At 41.2% G+C, this 25,733-nt stretch overlaps 1 protein-coding gene across 1 annotated transcript in view; it reads right to left on the reverse strand.

Moving 5' to 3' along the window:
* Positions 1-25,733, reverse strand: part of MYCBP2 (MYC binding protein 2) — a 1,075,853-nt gene that overhangs the window by 413,339 nt on the left and 636,781 nt on the right. Inside the window, 3 exon segments of the mRNA XM_029603038.1 lie at positions 7,362-7,400; positions 7,403-7,504; positions 8,390-8,506. Coding sequence (XP_029458898.1) covers positions 7,362-7,400; positions 7,403-7,504; positions 8,390-8,506 — 258 coding nt within the window.

Below are 25,733 nucleotides of genomic sequence, written 5' to 3' on the forward strand. Positions count from 1 at the left end.
ATATTGTAAGCAGAAGAGTGAGTTATTTCTTGAATATTAATCCATAGAAAATCGGTAATAAAAAATTGTGAAAAACATTTTTTAAATGTATTTTTTTTAGGGAAAGATGTGTTCTTATTATGCTTGAATATTGTGTTATATATAATAAAAAGAAAAGATAATTTAAAAAAATGTCTGGGTTCCGAGAGAGAGAAAGAGAGAGAGAGAGAGAGACAGAAAGAGAAGATTTTCTAAACAGTCTAGTAATACTAAACTGTACAGAGAGAAATACATTTATAAAATAATGGATTAACTAATTTGTGATATAAAAGTAAATTGCATTTGTTGAGTGTATTTTCAAAGACATCAATAATACACAGAGGGTAGTTTTATTTTTATGGGCTCATACTAAGCTTTTTCCCAATACACAAAAATGGGTAACAACTTCATTATAGCTCAGGAATAGGCAACCTTGGTCCTGGAAGGCCACAAACAGGCCTGGTTTTTAAGATATCTACAGTGAATATGCATGAGATTATATGTATATATGTAAATATATCGCTTGCATATTCACTGTGGATATTCTGAAAACCAGACCTGATTTTGATGTACCTATCCCTAAGCCAGTGGTTCTCAACCTTTTTTCTGTCGGGACACACCTGACAGATGGTTCTCACATGCGTGACACATTGAACACATGACCATCATAGGCTAAATGTAAAAGTACAGTTTGCATCCACAGGAACCCCCCTGACCCACAATTATGGATGTAAAGCAGAATTATGACATTCCCTGTACAACTCACCTTACAAAAAATATATTTTGGTTCTAGTGTCATCTCAGTAACAGCAACACAAACTCCTACTACCAGGCTCAATAGCCCTACTTATGAAAAGAAAGCAGTTTATCACTAATGCATGTCCTGTTGAGAAAATACAACAATAAGACTGATACAGTAAAATACCTCACCTCGGTCACATACACAGAACCGACCTAACATACTCCCAGGATCTGCAGTAATGCACATAAACTAATCCGCATACAGTTACACTTTTATTACGGAATGCACTCAAACAGTAACAACCCTACCTATGAAAAGGCAACACTACAAATATTAAATCAGGCTCTAAACACCAATACACCTCCTATTAGGAAAACAGAACTAGCCAAGCAGCTATAGAACCCAACACAGAAATAATTGTATAAGTATACTAATAAGCAGAATAAATGTTTCACAACAACTATGAACAGGAGAATATCCAACAATTAACAACTCATAAAAATTATTTAAAATTCTCCAAACACCAATAAAATATTTCAAAACAGCAGGCACATCACATAATATTCAGTAATTAAAATGGCAGTCAATCAACAAAAATAAACTTAAAAAGCCACCTTTACTAACCCCCTCCAGCAGCTCTCCTACTCCTCTTCCATGCAGGCCAGTAGCACACACCAGAAGCAGTAGTGACTGAAGCTCTGTTACTCATGGTCCTCTTCCATAGTGCCCGCGACTAGACTCTCTGTCTCTCACACAAAACACATACCAGTTACATCCCATGACCAGTTTCTGTCTTTCACACACCAATCTCCTCCCGACCAGTCTTTCTCTTACATACACACCAGTCACCTTCCCGATCAGTCTCTCTCTCTCATGCACACACACACACAGACTTCCCACTCCCATGTTCTATCTTACATATACAGGCTTCTCACTCCCATACTGTGTCTCACACACACCCGTTTCTCACTCCTATGCTAGCTCTCTCCACATGCACAGGCTTCTCATTCCCACAATCACTTTCTCCCTCACACACACACACTCCAGTCATCTCCCTGACCAGTCACTTCCATTGTCTCTCCTATATACACACACATCACCTCTCTGACCAGTTTCTCTCATCACATACTTTACATAGATGATCTCAATCAAATGCTCTCACTTACCCACAGGCTCTCAGTCACAATTACACATGCACACTCTCAATCACACATACATTCTCTCACTTACAGACAGGCTGGTAATCTGTCTCTCATTTCATGCCCCCCCCCCCCCCCAGCACAAATGGTAGCTGCAGCAGCATCCTCCTCTAGCCTCCGCAGGCCAAGAAAGAAGAATCCCATCGGCCACGGGATGCTAATTCTGCTGTCTCCTGTGCCGATTTCTGGCTGCTTCTGATTTTGCTTCGGGCCCACGCTACTGCTTGGGGCTGCTGCTGCTACGTTTTCGTGCAGCATGGCTCTTTCTTCTTCTCGCGCACCCTACTGCACATCACTTCCTGTTCTGGGCCAGGGTGGGGGCAGGTGCTGGAAGAAGAAAAGGCCCAGCCGCAGTTGCCAGCTTCCATTAACACTGCTGCCGTTCCCCATCCAGGCTTGAACGTGCTGATAGCCCGGGCGGCAACGGCAGCAGTGGAAGATAGCCTACCTCTCGCTCGGTGAGGAAGAGGGGGGAAAAGCAGCAGGAGACCGGTAGCAAGCGACACACCGGTTGAGAAGTGCTGCCCTAAGCTATAGTAAAGTTGTTGCCCATTTTTGTGTAAGAGGAAAAAGATTAGTAATAGCTCATAAAGCTTAAAATAAAACTATCCTCTGTGTACTATATCTTTAAAAAACAATGTGTTTAAAAAACATAGTACACAGTATAGTTGGACCTATGAGAACAGGGATACCATATATCATTTGACATATTTTTGCACTATGTACGGTATTTGACTTCTTTCTAAAGCATTTTTTCAAGCACTTACTAGTTTTATAGTGGTAAAGAACAGAAAGCATTTTTTTTAAACTTATGATTTACAGGTGTGATTTCATACTAAATTAAAGTGTGCTCATTAAACAGTTAAAATTAACTGATAAATTTTACATATAGCTAGCTTGCACATCTAAAAATAACTCTTTCAGAAAAAAATTACATATTTTATCATCTAATTTCCTATAAAAAAAATTTGTCAATGAACTTTGACTGATTGTGACTAAAAACTCACCTGGGGGAAAAAAGCTTTAGAAGTCCAGGAAAAAAAGTCCAAATCTCTGACTCCATGGCTAGCATTAAAGACATTCTGAGCAACAAAGTTTGAGAAAAAGAAATATCAACAGAGAAATGGGAAAGGAGTAAATGCAGAAGGTGCTTTAGACGCAGTAATGCAATCATTTCCCACACTAGTACCACTATTAAATTAAATCATTTGTTTTCGAAAAGAAGCACTTAGGAAAAAAAAAGGGTCAAAAGTCCACTGCTCACCACTGTATATCATCTGTTTTTCAAAACAGCTTCATATGACAAAAGCTCTGAATGGATGTAGTGTGTCATGCCATTTACTGAGTAGAAAAGCCAGACATTGTTTAAAAGGCTTAGGAAGTCCTGCTTGTGAGTGAAACACCATTAAAGTTCATAATAAAAAAAAAAAACCAAACCCAAAACAGATCTGTTCAAATGCAAGCCATTTTTGTTTTATGATTGGAAGCTGTCTGCTGCTTTGTAAAGATGAAATTACTTTAACCTATGAACTACCACCACAATACACTTCTGGAACAACTGCTTTGGCAGTATTATGTTAAGGTTATAGAAAGAAAACATGTCTTTTCTAGAAACTGTTTTATTTATTTTAGATATAACCTTTAACTCATCACTATTCTGATTAATCAAAATAAAAATCATTATCCCTCCTGAAAAAGGCATTTTACCCTCACCTATAAATTTAAATGACTTGCTGTGGATAATGATCTCCTTTCCTAGCCCTCAATTAAGAGAACTTTATATATTTAAGTAAGTTTTTATGACAGAACTACTAGGTACTGTATAACTTCAGTAAAATCCTGTTTTAAAGTCTGCATGTAGACATTTAAAACAAACTATGCCACCTCAACACACAAAAGATCCACCAGAGACTGCATGCCTGAGATTAGATATTAAGATGACCTGAAATCTACCGGTATATCATAATTCTGATATAATCTCATCAAAAAGCATCTAAAGATTTTAAATGATACTAAGAAACCAATAATTCCGTATTGTAAGGCATGGTTTGATATTTCTAACTCCAAAAAGACTGAAAAAAAAAAGACCTATAATTTTTACAGGTCCATAGAATATTTAAAGTTTAAATAATACGCTGCCCTTATATTTTTGGTCTTTAAAGAATAGAAATGCAGACTTTCCATACATTAAACAATTTATCTGCAGCTCTTCTCTCATTGTGCATCATCTATTTATGTTTATAAAGCCATAGTGAAAAGCAATGGAGATGAAGTTAATGGCAGGGAAGAAGCAATGTGGTGACAGTGCAACACTGAATATATCAAACTAGTACCTCTCTTTTTGGGGTTATCCTTGAAAATGCATGAACTCTATATTCTGCTGACTTAAAACATATAGAATGCCATTTTGAAAGTATATAACAGCATGCTTGCACATGTTGGCTTCAAAACTCCACTTTTTTTTCAGAGTCCATTTGAAAATACAAATGTCTCACAGTTTGAAAAATATTAAAATACAGACATGCAATCCCATTATATTTTATCCCTTATGCTGCCATTTGGAGACCTCCTCAGTCTATGTTAGCAAAGAAAAATATCTGAAGAAAGCATTCTTAAAGTTCCCATGTTTGACATTTACATTTTGTATTCCAAATTGTCAAGATCAAACTGTGACAAAGCTTTCGCAGAAGGAATTTAAAAAGGGAGTTAGAGATCCTTGCTGTAAGAGCTAGTTTCATATAAAGAAAATTCCCTGTCATTTTTTTTCTCTGTCAATATCTTCATTTCTCCTCCTATGAAAAGATCAGAATTTATTTTGATGAGAACATAAATTGCATAAAGACCTTCCCATTTGTATTGTTTCTGTCTAACAATAATTGTTCTCAATTTACATATAATCATAGAGGGGGCTCCTTGTTTTAACATTTTACTTTAAATCTGGCCTGGAGTTCTTTTAATTTTAATTCTGCTTAGCGTTGTGGCACCATAGTTTAACAATCTGAAGTGGTGACACACAGTATATAAAAAGTATTTCTTGGGTAGCATGCCAAGTGTTCTAGGGGCAACCATCTGAAGAAAAAAAAAAAAAAGACAGCTATATTGAAATGCTCTGCTGTAAATTGATAGCTCAGTTGAATGACATGTACTCACAATGTCTGTACAGTGAATTAAAGACTTGCATCTATCTGGTTCAATCATCTCCTAGTCGTCTACAGAAATGTACCGTAACTCAGTATTATCCTTCTAACTGTGAAAGCCCCTGATATCAATGAAACCTTCCAATTCTATTTTACATTTACAAAAACATTTTGCATGTATTACTTCACTAGGCAGTAATATAGTAATATAGTTATTGTTCTAATTAATTTACATTTTCTTTATAGCTTTAAATAATGCCTTATGCACTAAAACTGTACTCAGCATATTACAGAGTTTCCTCCTTTTCAAAAAACATTCATGATTTGTATGAAACTTGCTTGCTTTTTCATTCTTATCTCTGGAAGGCCAAAACTACACTATACTATCAACAGGAATGTATTAGCACTTTATACAGTTAAACACACAGTCCCTAAATATAAAAATTCTGGTTTATGCAACCAAGAATATGAAATCTTTTTCTAGCCACAATCTGACATTGTATTGACATTCACTGCCAGTTACCTAAGATTACGTCATCAACTTCTTTTCCATCAACCTCAAACACAACATTATGCTTATTGCCACTGCTGGATTGCATCATTGTACATTCGTCTACACTGAATTTTAGTAATCATCTGCTTGCCCACATCATCCCCCTATCATTCTTACAATCAACAGCAAAGTTACTCATTTTTGTATTACCCGCAAAAATAGCAATTTTTTTTAGCATGCATTCACAAGTATTTTATGAATAATATCTAGTAAATAAAATGGATCCATAAGTGACCTAATGATAAACATCTCCATTTATAATCATATATTTAAAACTATCGAAAATATTCAGTTGGTTGCATATTTTTCACATTAGCCCATATTAGGAACTTAACAAGCTCCTGTGATCAACAATGGTAAAAATCTCATATATTGTATCAATTCTATTTCCACTGTATCTTTAGAAAGTCTCGACAGAATTAAACTAGTAAAAAATAATCACACAAACTTCGACCTCTGTAATTTCAAGAGATTTAAAAACAAAGAATACTATTTCCCATGTTAGCAGTTCTGACATCTTGTTGGCCACATCAAACCCCCCCCCCCCCCCCCATCCACACACACGTATTTCCTGAATTGAAAAAGGACTCAGATAGGTCAAGAGGCCCAGTAGAAGAGACACAGATCAGATGCAAGCTTGAATATGATACAATAACCTTTAGTAATATATATTTTGTACCTGCAGAAAATGTATTACAATATACAAAAAAGGACACCTGTAGCTGAGCATTTCAACATAGCTAAGCTTTGGTTTGCTATGTTGAATAGATACTTTGGAGAAACTGTGTGGTATAGGTTTTGCTACTGCAAAGAAGTTAAAGTATGTTAATCTATTTCATCTTTAACACATTCATATTTTTATGGTGACCGCTATTATGTATATAATGCCAAGTAGGAAGTTTTGGCTCCATGAAATCATCACTGTCACTTTGAAGGAGGAAATTGCATCTGTTACTTTTACAATTAACTAAAACTAGACTGATGTTTAATTCTCACCCTCATTATGTACACCATAGTGACATTTCTAGCAGTTGCACACTTAATAAAAATGCTGGTGATGAATCGTTATTAATCTTGAAACACCTCTGAACAATGATGTTCACAAAGATGATCTTAGTCCCCAATGGACAATAATTTACTCTAATCATGCAGAATACGCATTTATTCTGCTCTGAGTAAATCTCTCTTTTGTGGCATGCTCTTAAAAAAAAAAACAAAACAACAACAAAAAAACAAACCTACAGGATCATGAAAAATCAAACCACAAATAAATTTGGTCCTATCACACAACCAGTGATCTACTGCAGCCAAAAGCTAGAGAAATTAATTTTTGAAAGCATAATACTAAAAAGGCAACATTTTTTAAACAGATATATATATATTTTTTACATTAAAGTTGGTAATTCAAGCCGCAGAAAGAAGAAAAAACTATTTTATAATGATCCACAAAGCATGGTCCCAGTTTTTTTTTAATGTTATTTTTTGTAAAATGACCAGCATAAAGGGCCTTCACCTCACTACACTCCATCCTCATTACATAGCATCAAACAAAAGATCAAACATAAGGAGAGTAATTACAAGAATGTACAGTTTACTGTACATTACAGTTAACATTCAATATAAATATGCACCTTAATCAGAGGAAAGCCATGTAAGGAGGACAGAGTGTATCTTTAAGATTTGTTTGTTTCCAAAGGCACCTTTTTACTTACGTCAACAGGGACCAGAAGGCTCTTGCCAAGATGCTGGTTTTAAAAGAGAGGCACCAGGCTTCAGTGTAACCATTCATGTTAGGAACATACTTCTTTACTGTTTCATCATTCAGTCTCAGCCATACACCATCATCATTGTGGATCTATGGGAAACAAGCAACAAAAACGAGCCATGCCCTCCTGTAACTGCTACATGGCTTGCAAAGACTACAAGATTGCAGACCAGGTGGGCAATGGGGTGGGCATGAAAGTTAAGCTCTTAGCTACTGGGGAATAAGGAAGCTAAGGAAAAGCTGTTGAGAAATATTTTAAATAAAATGGAATTAAAAAAAAAAGCAGCAAAGAATGCCAAAGCAGTATGAAGAACAGATTTTAAAGAGGTTGAGTTGTGGATTCCATCACTACTAATCACTGAAACATAATAGTTTTGAACAGATCAACTATTAAAGGTACAAGACTAACCTTACTACTAGAAAATGGACTCCTCGCCTTATTTTCAATTTCAATTTCATTTTCTTTTTAAATATGTATTATCTATACTAGGAAAAAGCACTTTACAATTAGTCACAAAGTTTCCCTGTCTTTTATGATGGTTACATCATAGCAGAGTATACTTCTGCAATTAAATTGAAAAGTATTTAAGAAATTAAATTAAGGCTTGCAAAACCAAATGCAATCACACAGATCTTTTCAACAGTGCACAAAATTAAAAAAATAGAAAATACATTTAGTAATGCAAAAGTATAGTGAAGAAGCTGAACTAACACTGATAAATGGCCTTATATTATGATACTCAAGACAATTTCCTGTTTGTTTTAATTATCATTTTTTTAAATTTTTATCAAAATCAAAACAGCCAAGAAATGAAATTGTGAAAAAACGTATTTGCTCAAATCTATCAAAATGTTTGATACATAGCTATCCAAAATGCTAGATTACGTTTAAATAGCAACTTCAAATGAGGACAGCTATTTACACTGCTTCATTTTAAATACATGTTTTTTTATGGTCCGTACTTCATTGATTACCTCGTCAATAAAAGTGATGGTTCCATTGACCTTCACTATGCCTATCTGCTCACTCTGAAGGGAAGGGTGACTACGGATACGTAGCCCTGCACTGTCCTTGGCCACAAATTTACGAACCTGAGAGAAGCAAAGGAAGACAGCAATGCAGAAAATTTAGAATGAAGTTCAAGAGTATAATAAAAGAACAGATTCATCAGAATTTGAAAAAAGTTACACTACACAGCGCTATTCTAATTTTCAAAAAGTTACAGTTTGTTGCTAGTTCCCCATTTCTGTTAACAAGTTATCCACTTTTCACTGTTTGGCTTGTAATGTGTAAGAAAAAATCATTCACATTTCCAACCACCACAGTCAAGATCTGAAACAAAACAGTGGTGCATTATACTGAAGATTCTCATTTGATGAAACTACTCAGAGTCCTTTAGTTAAGAAAAGAATAAAGTTAATTTGCTCATCTGTAGTAGGTGTTCTCTGTAGAGAGCAGAATAAATAAGTTATATGCATATGTGACATCTGATGACACTAAGATAGAAAAAGCTCTCTCAGACCTCAGAAAGAACAAGGTGCTCTTTCTGAGCATGCACAGACTTTCCCGCTGGGCAAATCTCTTTAGTGTTATTAGCATGTTAAGCTTCAACTCTAAGAGGAGGTGAGAGGGATCGTGTGGTTGATCTATCCTGCTGATATAGAGAACACCCATTCCAGATGAGCTACTTAGCTTTCTCTATGGACAAGCAGGATAAAATCAGCCATGGAAGTAGGGACTCCCAAGTTGAGGGTTGCATATGATTACTTTGTTATTTTTCATGTAAGTAGTAGACCATTGTAATTCATATTTAAAGGAGGGAAGCACTGAAAGAAACTTCATATAACTGCCTGCCCAAAATTGCTGTCTTGCTGGGAAGCATTTTCTAAGCAGTAATAAGTTGTGAAAATATGAATGGAAGACCAAGTAGCAGATATCTTCTATGGAAGCAAAATGAAAATGCGCTAAGGAAGCTGTTCTAGGCCTAACTGGATGGGCTTTTTATCTTACTTTGAATATGTTGTCCTGACTGATTACAACTCTAAGAAATGCAATCTTAGATCCAAATTGAAAGAGACCTCTTTATAAATGAAAACTCCAGCTTAACTGAATTAAAAAATGGATGCTGTGAGAATTTCCTGTGAAATTTTGTTCTTTCCAAATAAGAGTGATGCTCTTCTATCATTCAACATATTAAAAGCCTGCTTGCTCTTATGGGAAAAAATGTTGGTAATACAATGGATTGATTTAAATGGAACTGGGAAACTACTTTTGGGAGACATATAGGATGAATTGTCAAAACTACTTTGTTGTGATGTAAGTAAAGAACATAAGAACATAAGAACATAAGAAAATGCCATACTGGGTCAGACCAAGGGTCCATCAAGCCCAGCATCCTGTTTCCAACAGTGGCCAATCCAGGCCATAAGAACCTGGCAAGTACCCAAAAACTAAGTCTATTCCATGTAACCATTGCTAATGGCAGTGGCTATTCTCTAAGTGAACTTAATAGCAGGTAATGGACTTCTCCTCCAAGAACTTATCCAATCCTTTTTTAAACACAGCTATACTAACTGCACGAACCAGATTCTCTGGCAACAAATTCCAGAGTTTAATTGTGCGTTGAGTAAAACAGAACTTTCTCCGATTAGTTTTAAATGTGCCCCATGCTAACTTCATGGAGTGCCCCCTAGTCTTTCTACTATCCGAAAGAGTAAATAACCGATTCACATCTACCCGTTCTAGACCTCTCATGATTTTAAACACCTCTATCATATCCCCCCTCAGTCGTCTCTTCTCCAAGCTGAAAAGTCCTAACCTCTTTAGTCTTTCCTCATAGGGGAGTTGTTCCATTCCCCTTATCATTTTGGTAGCCCTTCTCTGTACCTTCTCCATCGCAATTATATCTTTTTTGAGATGTGGCGACCAGAATTGTACACAGTATTCAAGGTGCGGTCTCACCATGGAGCGATACAGAGGCATTATGACATTTTCCATTTTATTCACCATTCCTTTTCTAATAATTCCCAACATTCTGTTTGCTTTTTTGACTGCCGCAGCACACTGCACCGACGATTTCAATGTGTTATCCACTATGACACCTAGATCTCTTTCTTGGGTTGTAGCACCTAATATGGAACCCAACATTGTGTAATTATAGCATGGGTTATTTTTCCCTATATGCATCACCTTGCACTTATCCACATTAAATTTCATCTGCCATTTGGATGCCCAATTTTCCAGTCTCACAAGGTCTTCCTGCAATTTATCACAATCTGCTTGTGATTTAACTACTCTGAACAATTTTGTGTCATCTGCAAATTTGATTATCTCACTCGTCGTATTTCTTTCCAGATCATTTATAAATATATTGAACATAAGGATGAAATTAGAGCTTGCAATTCACTTATTTTTTGGGTAGAACTGTTATTAAAATTAAAACTTTCCCAAGAAAGGAATCTGAAATCTGCTTGGAATGATGGCTTCATGAGCTGATCATCAACTACATTTAGATTCCAAGGAACAGAGGGCTTCTTTATTGGAGGTTTCAGATGTGTGAGTCCTCTAATGAATTTGCTAATTATAGACTGATACGAGATGGGGTGCCATTGCTACAGTGCTAAAGGGAACTCTGATGGAGATAGTTTTCAAACCAGAGTCAGACACATTCAGAAAATACTTGGAGTAAAAAAAAAAAAAAAAAAAAAAGGACAGGAGTGTTAATGGAGTCCTAACAAAAAAATGTGAGCACCAGATAGAAAATATTTTCCATTTAAAATTATACAATCTTTTGGGAGAGTGTTTTCTTGAAGTTGGAAGAAACATCTATTTCAGAAAGCAACTGCATAGATTATACTAGATGACTTTCAATATCCAAGCCAGCAGGATTCTTGTTTGCAGTGTGTGATAAGGATGATAATCTCCCAAATGCTATTTGCTGATGAACAGCTATGAATCTACAAAACACAAATTTGATGAGGCCAAAAGGGGGGCTATAAAAATCATTTGTTCTCCATCTCTCAGCTTTGAATTTTTGATATAAATAGAATTGGGAAAAACACAAAGTCGTCCTCAGTTTATGGAACTGATAACTCATCTGCAGCCTCTCTGTTCCTTGTTGTTCTCCTGAAAGTATGAGGAAAACTATTTCTATTTATACATAATTTCACAATCCTTTCGGTCTAGCAAGACTGGAAAAAGTGGTTTATAATTTTAAAAAATGTCAAAATGCAAAACAAATATTAAAAAGCATAAAAGGCATAAAAATATAAAATCAGCACAGAATATACAATAAATACATATAATATAATCAGCATCATAATAACCCCGTCATTTCAAACTGGCCCAACTAATACCCCCCGCCTCTCACTGAAAGACTGAGTAGGCTAGGTATCCCAACCCAATAAAATAAATTACTGTCACTCCCCAAGTTAGATGGGTGAGCAAACTGGAGGACTTGAATAATACTGAAGAGGGCTGCAGTGGTTGCCCAATCAGAGGCACTGAAAGTTCAGAAGTGATAAAGTTGCCAGAACTCAGTGACATCATTTTAAGCATAAAGGTAATATGCTAACAGAAGGTATACATCAAGTGTTCCAAAACCTAATACCAATACAGAAGGAACCACTCTTTCACATCTGATGCTTTTTATATTCCATGGAATCAAGGGCTGAAGCACAATTTTCCACCGATACTGCTGATATCCAAAATCCGTACATAGGCTAAGGAAGTAGAGAGCTTTCACGCTCAAAGCACTCTAAACTCAAAGCACTCTAAACACTATAAAGATAATGTAGCTGTATTAGAATAAAACACAGGCTCCTTTAGTTGAGCTTTGGACCCAATTGGCTCATTCTGAGGAAGATTTAAAGTTTTTCGTAATTCATCAAGAACAATCTACGTGAGGGTGAGGTTACAAGAAGATCAGTATTAAGAGAAAGCAGAGTTGCTTACCTGTAACAGGTGTTCTCCCAGGACAGCAGGATGTTAGTTCTCACAAATGGGTGACATCATCAGATGGAGCCCTGCACGGATTACGTCCAGCATGCCACTAACCCCGCAGCCACGCGGGATCCCCCTTCAGTCTCGTATCAAAGCAGAAAAAGACGAGCGAAAACAAAATAAAACGCAGATGAACCCAACTCCGCGGGGAGGTGGGTGGGTCTTGTTGAGGACTACCATCCTGTTGTCCTGGGAGAACACCTGTTACAGATAAGCAACTCTGCTTTCTCTCAGGACAAGCAGGATGGTAGTCCTCACAGATGGGTGAATACAAAGCTGCAGACTGCCCCTTGAAATTACAGGGCCATTAAACACCCAATAACGTGAACAGGCACAACAACAGATGTGCTGTTAGGAACAATGGGGCAGACTGAACCTCATACTGGGCCCTAGGTAGGGAGAGTTGGGTTCTCACACTGGGGATAGGTTACGGTGGACAGACTGGCCAAAGATGCTGTCCTGTCAACCATCCTTGTCCAGATAGTAATGGGCTGCGAAGGTGTGGAGGGAACTCCATGTTGTGGCTTTGCAGATTTCGGCAATAGGGACTGCCCGGAAGTGGGCTACTGCAATGGCTCTCACTGAGTGCGCTTTCACTCAGCCTCCGAGTGGAAGGTCTGCTTGCTCATAGCAGAAAGCGATATAGTCCGCTAAACAATTGGACAGGGTCTGCTTGCCCACCACAACCCTAAGTCTATTCTTGTGGGCTGCAGTGCGCTCCAGATAAAAAGCAAGAGGACGCGTGCAGTCCAAGGTGTGCAGAGCCCGCTCACCTTGGTGAGTGTGTGGACTTGGGAAAAAGGTGGGCAACATGACAGACTGATTCAGATGGAAGTCAGTCACCACCTTAAGCAGGAACTTAGGGTGAGTGCGTAACACTACCCCGTTGTGGAACAACCTCGTATAAGGCGAATAGCTCACAGGGCCTGCAGCTCACTGACCCTTCGAGTGGAAGTAACTGCTACCAGGAAGATGACCTTCCAGGTGAGGTGTTTCAACTCGCAGGAGCATAGAGGCTCAAATGGAGACCACATGAGCCGTGCCAGCACTATGCTGAGGTCCTAGGCCACAACAGGAGTACGCAGTGGAGGCTTCAATTGAAGTAAGCCTCTCATGAAGCACCCCACTAAGGTGTGCACAGAGATCGGAGTGTCGCCCACTCCACGGTGGTAGGCACTGATGGCACTCAAGTGTACCCGGATAGGGGTAGACTGTAATCCAGACTCCGGGAGACGTCAGATATAGTCCAAAAGTCTAGGTGTGGGACAAGTACATAAGAAATTGCCATGCTGGGTCAGACCAAGGGTCCATCAAGCCTAGCATCCTGTTTCCAACAGAGGCCAAACCAGGCCACAAGAACCTGGCAACTACCCAAACACCAAGAAGATCCCATGCTACTGATGCAATTAATAGCAGTGGCTATTCCCTAAGTAAACTTGATTAATAGCCGTTAATGGACTTCTTCTCCAAGAACTTATCCAAACCTTTTTTGAACCCAGCTACACTAACTGCACTAACCACATCCTCTGGCAACAAATTCCAGAGCTTAATTGTGCATTGAGTGAAAAAGAATTTTCTCTGATTAGTCTTAAATGTGCTACTTGCTAACTTCATGGAATGCCCCCTAGTCCTTTTATTATCCGAAAGTGTAAATAACCGATTCACATCTACTCGTTCAAGACCTCTCATGAGGTCAAGACCCTGTTCTGCACACCAGGATGAGAACCTCTCTCCACTTCGTTTGGTAGAACTTCCACGTGGAAGGCTTACGAGAACATTGTACGAAAGGTTGAGGGACTGCAGCACTAGCCTTTCAACATCCAGGCCCATCAGAGCCAATGACCAGAGGGGGTTTGGCAGCCTGGCCTAATCTTATGTGATGAGGTTGGGTGGGGTGCCCAGTCGGATGGGCTCCTGGACCGAAAGTTGTCGGAGGATCAGAAACCAGACCTGTCGTGGCCAGTGTGGGGCAATGAGGATCATAGAGCCTTGGTCCTATTGTAGCTTCACGAGAGTCTTGCCTATGAGTGGAATCGGAGGGTATGCATATAGGAGACTCGCACTCCAGGAGTGGGCGAATGCATCCATGGCTGGTCCTTTTCCCTCCCTGCACAGGGAGCAGTTCTGCGAGGATGTGAAGAGATTCACATTCGGCTGACCCCACAAGTGGAAGATACTGTCCACCACAAGGGGGTTTAGCGACCACTCGTGGGGGTGGAATGTCCAACTGAGGTGGTCTACCACCACATTCTCAGTCCCTGCTAGGTACACCGCACCCAGGAGCATGGAACATGACAGGGCTCAGGCCCAAATCTGCGCTGCCCTTGACAGAGGAGATAACAGCCTGTGCCCCCTTGTTCGTTCACGTACCACTTGGCCACCTGGTTGTCTGTCTGAATCAAGATGACCCTGTTGAACAGGCAGTCCTGGAACGCGTAGAGCGCCATATCACATCGCCTGAAGTTTCAGAAAGTTTATCTGTCATCTTGCCTCGGGCATCGACCACACCCCTTGCATGCAGAGGCCATTGACATGGGCACCCCAGCCTAGCCCGGAGGCATACGTAGTCAGGATCACCTGAGCAGCAGGGGGCTGGAAAGGAAGTCCCCTCTCAGGTTGGATTCCACTGCCCACCAGGCGAGGGACAGCGGAAGCGGTTCAGTTATCCAAACCAGTGCAGTGAGTTCCTGAGAGGCTTGGTGCCACTGAGACCGCAGGGTCCACTGCTTAACCCTCATGGCCAGGTGGGCCACTGCATGACATGCACCGACAACACCATATGACCCAGCAACTTCAAGAGCAGGCGAGCTGAGGCCATCTGCTGGTGACAAATGGACCTGGATAAACCAGTCAAGGGTGGCTATGCTATCGCTGGGAAGTAATGCCTTGGCCACTGTGGTGCCCAGATCCACCCCAATGAAACTGAGTCGCTGGGATGGCATCAGCTGGGATTTCGGGAAATTGACAAGGAATCCCAGCAATTGGAGAAGCCCCACTATCAAGTTCAGGGACTGAAGGGATCCCTCCCTCGAAGAACTCCTGATGAGCCAATCATCCAGATATGGAAACACATGCACTCACTTGCAGTTCAAATGTGCTCCCACTACTGCCAGGCACTTTGTAAAGACTCGGAGTGTGGAGGCAAGCCCGAAGGGAAGAACTTCTGAAAACCGGTCACCATTGAAAAAAGATGGCGTGCAGTTGGTGGCCAGCGGCCACCAGGAGGTAGACACTTGGGAATTGACCGCAACAACGCGAAAAAGGTACCTACCGAATGCCGTGGCAACTGATTTGCGACGGGGGACCCCGAGGTGGGGAAAAACCAATTAAAAAATGGCAAATTTCTTCCATGAAGGGAAAATAATGAAGGGTTCCACAAACCGTGAGGCAACAGCACCGTGGAAAAAAAAGAGACTGAAGGGGACCCCGCGTGGCTCCAGAGTTAGTGGCATGCTGGGCATGCTCAGTGTGCCAGTCAAAATTTCTAGAAACTTTGACAAATGTATTCAGTGCCGGGTTCCATCTGATGATGTCGCCCATCTGTGAGGTCTACCATCCTGCTTGTCATGGGAGAACAAAGGTTTATTTTTGAATGGGAAACACTTAGTTCTAACGGATTAAATTGTGAAATTGAATGGTGGGCAGTAGTCTAAGTCACCTAATTTATTAGGAATATCATTAGCTTTGGAGTGAGGAGTTAAAACTCCATGGAAGATACGTTGAACTGGGGAAGATTTATGTGAAATCGTTTCTTTCATGTGGGAATTTAACCACGGTGGATATAATTTATAATCTCTTGAAAGATTTAACGGACTAATAAATAGTTACACAGTATTGAGATTATAAACCATTTAGAGCAAATGTGGAAATTTAATACAGGTGTAATAAGAATGGATTTGGAAATCCCCTGAGGAAGCCTAATATAGGCAAAACAAAGAGGATCCTACTTTGCAGGGGATCCTATATAGCTAATTTGAATGTGGGTGATTGGTATGAGTGTGTGAATGTGATGATATTGAGGAATAATAATTATTTGTTTTTATATGTGTTATAATTGTTGTGACACTATTTGTCTTAATAAATTGATCATAAATCAAACAATACACTTTTGTTATTGTTATAATGTTTAGAGTGTCTCCTTCTGTATTGGTATCATTTTAAGCATGCCACAGTTTAGCCATATGTCTCTTTCAATGGGCCAGGGAAAGGAACTGCTTCTGCTGTGATGGGCTGCTTACTTTGCAGCAGAACTGGACATGAAAAAAGCAACTGCGGTGTTCCACAACCCAGACAGATATGCCATCCTCAGGCTTCAGCCTGGGAGGAGTTCCTGCTGCTGTTGGGCCCTACCCAGGGAGAGACATAGCTGTCTTTTAAGATGTTTGACCAATGCAATCCTTCAGGGTGCAGTGACTGAGGGGTCAGCAGGGAGGAAGGGGAGGCCATGTGTGCCTATGCATGCATGAGAGCATGTGTGCATGCGTATGTGAGAGAGATCCTGTGTGCGTGTTTGAAAGAGATCCTATGTATAAGCGTGTATAAGAGAGAATGCCTGTGTGTGTAAGAGAGAGCCTGTTTTATTGTGTGTGCAAGGAAGAGCGAGCCTGTGTGAACGTGTGAAGAAGAGCGAGCCTGTGTGTGAGACTTGGGCATTGGTGTGTGTGAGAGCCCATGTGTCATACCTAGGCTCTCGCATGTATACAGGCTCACACTCAAACATAATGTGAGAGACTATATGCATTTGAGAGAAAGAGAGAGAGAGAGCCTGTGTGCGCACGGGAGGGAGAAAGAGCCTATAGATGAGAGAGAGGGAGTGTATGTGAGAGCCTAGGCATGTGTACATGAGAGGGAGGTGTGTGAAAGATTGAACATAAGTGTATTTATGAGAGAGGATAAAGGTTGTGTGCTCCCCCTCCCCCAATAATCTCAGAGTGACTGGAAATCAAAAGATCCCAGATATGGAAAGCAGGACATTTTTAAATCCTTATTAGTTTTAATTATTAGATGGTGTTTGATGCTTCTACTATTTTGAAGTATGTTATTGGTGTTTTGAGAAATTTATAACATTTTTTAATTAATGGATATTCCAATTGTATGATGATTTGAAATATTCTTTCATCAATTTTGCTGACTACAAGATAACATATGATCTTTATGTATTTTAGTGTGCTGAATCCAAAAATCACATCAGTTTCCTTCAGTCACGTCCGGCTTTTCCGCAAAACGCTATCTACTCATAAACTCTTATAGCAATAACGTAACATTATTTAGATATGCTGAATATGCAAAAAGATAATTAATGCACAGAAAGACATGCTGAATACGCAATCAGTATAACCAATAGGAAGACTGCTTATTAAACAGTTTAAAACTGCTGACGTCGGCATTTTATGGCTATATAAGTGTGAAAACCGACGGCAGCATTCAGTCATTCAAGAGGCTTAGAAGTTGCAGCAAATTTAACTCTGTTAAATCTCTTTTTGTTGAATATGTCATCCAACACTCGAATAGTTTGTGGACAGTGCCTGAATGATCCTGATATATTCTGTTACATTTGTGGTTGTTTTACAACACCCAAAGGACAAATATATTTGACTTTGTACGAAAAGCTTATCATGCATATTTCAGGGAAACTGGGTGACCAGGACAAACCTAGGGCACAACATAAAAGGGGCAGATTTTAAAAGGTGCGCTACCCGGCGCGCAATAATGTATGCCTGATTTTATAACATGTGCGCACAGCCGCATGCATGTTATAAAATCCAGGGTCGGCGTGCACAATTGTGCATCTTGTGCGCGCCGAGCCCTATCCAAGCTGCGCTGCCTTCCCCTGTTCCCTTCCAGGCTGCTCTGAAATCGGAGTGGCCTCGGAGGGAACTTCCTTATCCCCCCCACCCTCCCTTCCCCTACCTCCCCCGCCCTTTCCCCCCTACCTTTTCCTTTTTGTTTTCTTTGTTCCAAAACTTACTTCATCCCTTTTTTCAAGCCCCAGGACTTACATGTGTCCCGTGGCTTTATGTGCGCTGCTGGGCCTTTTGAAAATAGGCCCAGCGCATAGATCTTTGAAAATCTGCCCCAAAGTGTGCAGGACATGTGTTGAAAACCTGAGACAGTGGACTAAAGGACAGATACAAAGTATCAGCTTCAGGAGTTCCAATGGTGTGGCGAGAGCCCCAAAACCATGTTGATGACTGCTACTTCTGCATGGTAATTATTACAGGCATGAACAGAAAGACAAAATCTTCCAACCGATGCCCAAATCTCCCCTCAGCTATAAGATCGGTTGCTCACTGTGACAAAGTCCCTGTCTTCAGTACTTTGGAAAGTACAGAACCTATCTTCAGTACTTTGGAACGTTCCGATGACGATGAATTCTGTCATTCCAATTTTTCCAAAGACTCCAACGATGAAGATTTTGTGGCCTAAGAAGTTGATGCCAGAATGTGCCAGCCATTCACTCAAGTTGAGTTGAATGACCTGGTACGAGATCTTGATCTGCGGAAGTCGTCAGAGTTACTGGGTTCAAGGCTAAAGGAAAAGAACCTGTTGGCTCCCAGTATCACATTTATGTATCGTAACAGAGAGGAAGATCTTCTGAAATAGTTGCATATGGACGAGGAGCTTGTATACTGCATCAACTTCAAAGGATTTATTGAGTCAATGGGATGTGATAGTTATGTAGCTGACAAATGGAGGCTTTTTATTGACAGTTCAAAGAGAAGTCTAAAGTGTGTGTTGCTTCACAATGGCAATAAATTAGCTTCCACCTGGACCGGATGGAATGCATCCTAGGGTACTAAAGGAACTCAAAAATGAAATTTCTGACCTATTAGTTAAAATTTGTAACCTATCATTACAATCATCCATTGTACCTGAAGACTGGAGGGTGGCCAAAGTAACCCCAATATTTAAAAAAGGCTCCAGGGGCGATCCGGGTAACTATAGACCAGTGAGCCTAACTTCAGTGCCGGGAAAAATGGTGGAAACTATCCTCAAGTTCAAAATTGTAGAGCATATAGAAAGACATGATTTAATGGAACACAGTCAACACAGATTTACCCAAGGGAAGTCTTGCCTAACAAACTTGCTTCATTTTTTTGAAGAGGTTAATAAACATGTGGATAAAGGTGAACTGGTAGATGTAGTGTATTTGGATTTTCAGAAGGCGTTTGACAAAGTCCCTCATGAGAGGCTTTGAAGAAAAATAAAAAGTCATGGGATAGGAGGCGATGTCCTTTCGTGGATTACAAACTGGTTAAAAGACAGGAAACAGAGAGTAGGACTAAATGGTCAATTTTCTCAGTGGAAAAGGGTAAATTGTGGAGTGCCTCAGGGATCTGTACTTGGACCGGTGCTTTTATTATTTATTTATTTATAGATTTTTCTATACCGGCATTTGAGATTAGGAACCCCATCATGCCGGTTTACAAATAACAAGAGGGTGTGCACAAAAACAGAACATAAACAAGTGCAAAGAAATAAAAGTTACATTACAACAGGGTCATAAAACTGGGGAGAGAATTAGAATAAGATAGTTGAGTAGTAAAGATGAATTATTTACATTAATAATTTACATAATATTGTGTAGTGTCTTATAAGATGTTACTGTCTTTCAATATGGATCTGGGAAGGCTTGCTTAAATAGCCATGTCTTAAGCCTTTTTCTGAAAGTAGGAAGGCATGGTTCTTGTCTTAGATCGGGAGGAATAGAGTTCCATAGTGAAGGTCCGGCTGTGGAAAAGGATCGGTCTCTGTAGGTTAGGTGGTGAGTGGTTTTGGTTTGTGGAACAAGGAGTGATCCTTTGTAGGCTTCTCTGATGGGTCTGGTGGATGTGTGCTTTCTGAGTGGAATTTGAAGATTGAGGGATGCTTGGTGATGGATAGTCTTGTAGATGATAGTGAGGGATTTGTGGATAATTCTAAAGTGTATTGGCAGCCAGTGCAAGTTCTTGAGAATAGTTCTTTTCAATATATATATATCAAGTTCTTTTCAATATATATATAAATGATCTGGAAAGGAATACGAGTGACGTTATCAATTTTGCGGATGATACAAAATTATTCAGAGTAGTTAAATCACAAGCAGACTGTGATACATTACAGGAGGACCTTGCAAGACTGGAAGATTGGGTATCCAAATGGCAGATGAAATTTAATGTGGACAAGTGCAAGGTGTTGCATATAGGGAAAAATAACCCGTGCTGTAGGTACACGATGTTAGGTTCCATATTAGGAGCTACCACCCAAGAAAGAGATCTAGGCGTCATAGTAGATAATACATTGAAATCGTCGGCTCAGTGTGCTTCAGCAGTCAAAAAAGCAAATAGAATGTTAGGAATTATTAGGAAGGGAATGGTTAATAAAACGGAAAATGTCATAATGCCTCTATATCGCTCCATGGTGAGACCACACCTTGAATACTGTGTACAGTTCTGGTCGCCGTATCTCAAAAAAGATATAGTTGCAATGGAGAAGATACAGAGAAGGGCAACCAAAATGATAAAGGGGATGAAACAGCTCCCCTATGAGGAAAGGCTGAAGAGGTTAGGGCTTTTCAGCTTGGAGAAGAGACGGCTGAGGGGGGATATAATAGAGGTCTTTAAGATCATGAGAGGTCTTGAACAAGTAGATGTGACTCGGTTATTTACACTTTCGAATAATAAAAGGACTAGGGGGCATTCCATGAAGTTAGCAAGTAGCACATTTAAGACTAATCGGAGAAAATTCTTTTTCACTCAATGCATAATAAAGCTCTGGAATTTGTTGCCAGAGGATGTGGTTAGTGGAGTTAGTGTAGCTGGGTTCAAAAAAGGTTTGGATAAGTTCTTGGAAGAGAAGTCCATTAACTGCTGTTAATCAAGTTTACTTAGGGAATAGCCACCGCTATTAATTGCATCAGTGGCATGGGATCTTCTTAGTGTTTGGGTAATTGCCAGGTTCTTGTGGCCTGGTTTGGCCTCTGTTGGAAACAGGATGCTGGGCTTGATGGACCCTTGGTCTGACCCAGCATGGCAATTTCTTATGTTCTTATGAGGTAATCTGCTAATCAGGCAAATGCCTTAAGCCTCTTGGGTTGAAGGATTTGCTGATTTAAGTAGAGGATGGGATCCATGATTGAAGGGGCTCCATGGATGCTAAAAATGATGGGGCTTAAGACTGCTGGATACTGAAATGCCTGCAGCAAGTGCAGATTTTTTGATTGTTGTGTTGAGGAGTTCCAAGGGCTATTGCCAAAGTGGTAAAGGGAGGAAACAAAACACTTTTCAGATATATCACAGAAAGAAGGGAGGCCTGAAGTGGTATAGTGAAACTGAAAGGTGATGAGGAGCAATGTGTGCATAGAGACGAAGAAATGTCAAATATTAAACAAATACTTCAGTTTGGTGTTCACTAAAGAAAACTCTGGGGAAGGACCATTGCTGGCTGAGAAGTCCTTAGATGGCAGTGGGGTAGATGCAACCCTGTTTTCAGAAGAGAATATATGGGAAGAGTTAAGATAACTGAAAGTGGACAAGGCCACGGGGCCAGATGAGGTACATCCCAGGATACTGAGGGAGCTCAGAGATGTGCTGGTGGGTCTGCTGAAAGACCTATTCTATAGATCCCTGGAAACGAGGGTGATGCCGCATGACTAGACAAGAGTGGTGGTGGTCCCACTTCATAAGCGTGGTAGCAGAGAGAAGGCTGGAAACTACAAGCTGGTTATCCTCACCTCGATGGTAGGAAAATTAATGGAGATGCTGCTGAAGGAAAGGATAGTGGACTATCTACAAACTGGTGGATTGCTGGACACGAAGCAGCATGGATTCACCAGGAGAAGGTCTTGCTAGCCAAATATGATTGGTTTTTTTTTGATTGGGTGATTAGAGAATTGGAACGAGGAAGAGCACTAGAGGTGATTTACCTGAATTTCAGCAAAGCTTTTGAAATGATCCTGCATGGGAAGCTTGTGAATAAAATGAGAAGCTTGGGAGAGGACGCCAAGGAAGTGGAGTAGATTATAACCCGGTTGACTGACAGGAGACAACATGTAATGGTAAATGGAACCTACTCAGAAGAGAGAACGGTGTTAAGCAGAATGCGACAAGGATCAGTTCTGGGACCGGTTCTGTTCAATATCTTTGTGAGCGACATTGCAAAAGCAATAGTAGCTAAAGTTTGTCTTTTTGTGGATTATATTAAGATCTACAACAGAGTAGACACACCTGAAGGATTAGAGAATATAAAACGTGATTTAAGAAAGCTTGAAGAATGGTCTAAGGCTTGGCAGCTGGGATTCAATGCCAAGAAGTGCAGAGTCATGCATCTGGCGTGCAGAAATCCAAGAGTTGTATGGTATTGGGAAGGTGTGTGTGTGTGTGAAAAACTAATGTGCATGGAGTGGGAGAGGGATCTTGGAATGATAGTGTCTAGTGATCTGAAGACAGCAAAACAATGTCTTAATGCGATAGCTAAAGCCAGAAGAATGCTGGGCTACATAGAGAGGGCAATAAACAGTAAGAAAAAGGAGGTGACAATGCCCTTGTACAGGTCCTTGGTGAGGCTTCACCTGGAGTACTGTGTTCAGTTCTGGAGCCCATATCCCAAAAAGGATAGATACAGGATGGAGGGGGTCCAGAGAAGGACAACCAAAATGGTTGAGGTCTCTACCTGAAGACTTATCAGGAATGGCTGAAGGATTTAAATATGCATACACTGGAAGAGAGGAGGTACAGGGGAGATATTTTATTTATTTGCTTTTATATACCGATATTCATTGGAGTACATCATATCGGTTCACATTATAACAGTTGGAATAGTATGACAGGGGTGTCTTACTATTTATACATTGTAACACCAAAGACCGAAGACTGAGCTTTCTCGACAGCAGGCCCAACTATTTGGAACAACATCCCCACAGACCTCAGACTGGAACCCTGCCTCCTAACATTTAGGAAAAAACTCAAGACTTGGCTTTTCCGCCAAGCCTTCTCATATTCCCCTGATACACACTAGACGGCCTATCACTCTGCATGAGCTATGGAACTTCGTACCTCTTCTAAGTACCTAAGAAGCACAAGCCCTTAATCCTTAATTGCATTATGTTCTTAGTTAATTGCCCTCTTAGGCCTTTCTTTCCGGCTGCTTAAGCCTCCAAGTTTACTCTCCTTGTTCAATGTAACTTTGCTTCTTCTGTTTAAATGATTATTATTTGTTACAGTTTACCCTGTTCGGTGTAAACCGATCTGATATGGTTATTTAACCATGAAGGTCGGTATAGAAAAGAGTTAAATAAAGGAAAATTAGTTTCTTACCTGATAATTTTCGTTCCTGTAGTACCAAGGATCAGTCCAGGACACCTGGGTTGTGACTCCGCACCAGTAGGTGGAGACAGAGCAAAACTTGTGGGCGGAGCCATATATAAGCCCCTGTGCCAGTCACAGCCCCTCAGTCATACGTAATGTCAAAGTAGCCATGCAACCAAGGAACAAAACTGGCTAGAAAAGGCACTTCTAACTTTAAACTAACACCAGAAAACTCCTACTCGAACCGGACTCCCCAAACAGGAGAGCTAAACAAGCGAACAGCCGAACTAAGAAAACATGATGAGCGGACTCTCCGTTACTGTGGCGAAGCCCTGCGGGCGGGATCCTGGACTGATCCTTGGTACTACAGGAACGAAAATTATCAGGTAAGAAACTAATTTTCCTTTCCCTGTACGTACCAGGATCAGTCCAGGACACCTGGGATGTACCAGAGCTAAGTTATCGAGGGTGGGAAGCAGAGAGTCCCGCTCGGAGTACCCTCTCTCCAAAACCCCCGGAATCGTTAGCCCGGACATCCAACCGGTAATGCCGGATAAAGGTATGCAACGACTTCCAGGTAGCCGCCCTGCAAATCTCTTGAGGCTACACCTGAGAAGCTGCCACTCAAGGTGCAGCTGGAGAGCTGGAGAGCGAATCGAGGGAGCCCGAAGACCTACGGGAAGTGATTTTCCCCCGCACCAAGTACGCCGAACCAATGGCCTCCTTGAGCCAAGTGGCAAGCGTCGTGCGGGACGCCGCAACTCCTTTCTTTGAACCAGAGAACAAAACAAAGAGAAGAGCCGTGACCCGAAATGGATAATTGACCTCCAGACAGCGAAGGGGGGATCTTCGCACGGCAAGCTTCCGTAAGTCCCTCGCTACTGGATCAGAGGGCTCCCCGACCGCAAAAGCGGATAGCTCAATTAAAAAACATGGAAAAAAAAAAAAAAAAAAAAAAAAAAAAACCGACACCCCTTTCGGCAGGAAGGAAGGAACCGTCCGCAAATAAACTCCGGAATCGGAAATATACAAGAAGGGTTCCCTACAGGACAAAGCCCGTAACTCCAAAGCACGCCGTGCCGAAGTAATCGCCACCAAGAACACCGTCTTGGACGTGAGAACCTGAATAGTTAAGCGTTTCAAGGGTTCAAACAGCGCCGCGCATAAGCGGAGAGAACGGAATGGAGGTTCCAAGCCGGACAGGGGAGACGCAATGGAGGACAAAAAGTGCTTAGCTCCCCGAAGGAAACGGGAGATATCCGGGTGAAGAGTCAGGGAAGTACCACGGACCTTACCTCGCAAACAACCAATCGCCGACACTTGGACCCGTAGGGAACTACAAGCCAGATCTTACCTTTGGCAAGACCTGCCTGGAGGAACGCTAGAAGCCGCAGTAGGGACCACCCCACGCTGCACGCACCATTCCTCCAATCCACCCAGACACGGACATAAGCCAGGGTCGTCGCCTGTGTCCTGGAACGTAGCAACGTGGCTACCACCGCAGCTGAGTAAACTTTTCTCTTCAGCCGAGTCCTCTCAAAAACATGTCGCGAGGCAGAAGTGATCCGCAGTCTCCAAAAAACGGGGCCCTAATGGAGTAGACCCGCCATCCCCTGGAGCTGAAGGGGTACCGCCACTGTGAGCTGGACGAGGTCTGCGAACCACGGCCGGCGCGGCAACTCCGGTGCCACCGGGAGCACGTTGGCTGGGTGCAACTCTATGCGCCGCCGAATTTTGCCGATCATCGGCCACGGGAGAAACCACGTACAGCAGAACATCCGTCGGCCCGGGAAGCGCCAAAGCATCGACGCCTTCCGCCCCCTTATCTCGACTTAGACTGAAACATCGCTGAGCCTTCGCGTTGTGCCACGTGTCCATCAAATCCATGTGGGGCACTCCCCAATTCTCGCAAATGAGAGGCAACGCTTCGACCGCCAGTTCCCACTCACCGGGATCCAGGCGATGCCGGCTGAGAAAAATCCGCCTGAACGTTGTCGACTCCTGTACTGTGAGAGGCTGCTATGTGGCTGAG

This window comes from Rhinatrema bivittatum, chromosome 5 (genome assembly GCF_901001135.1).
Source record: "Rhinatrema bivittatum chromosome 5, aRhiBiv1.1, whole genome shotgun sequence".
Classification (NCBI taxonomy): Eukaryota; Metazoa; Chordata; class Amphibia; order Gymnophiona; family Rhinatrematidae; genus Rhinatrema; species Rhinatrema bivittatum.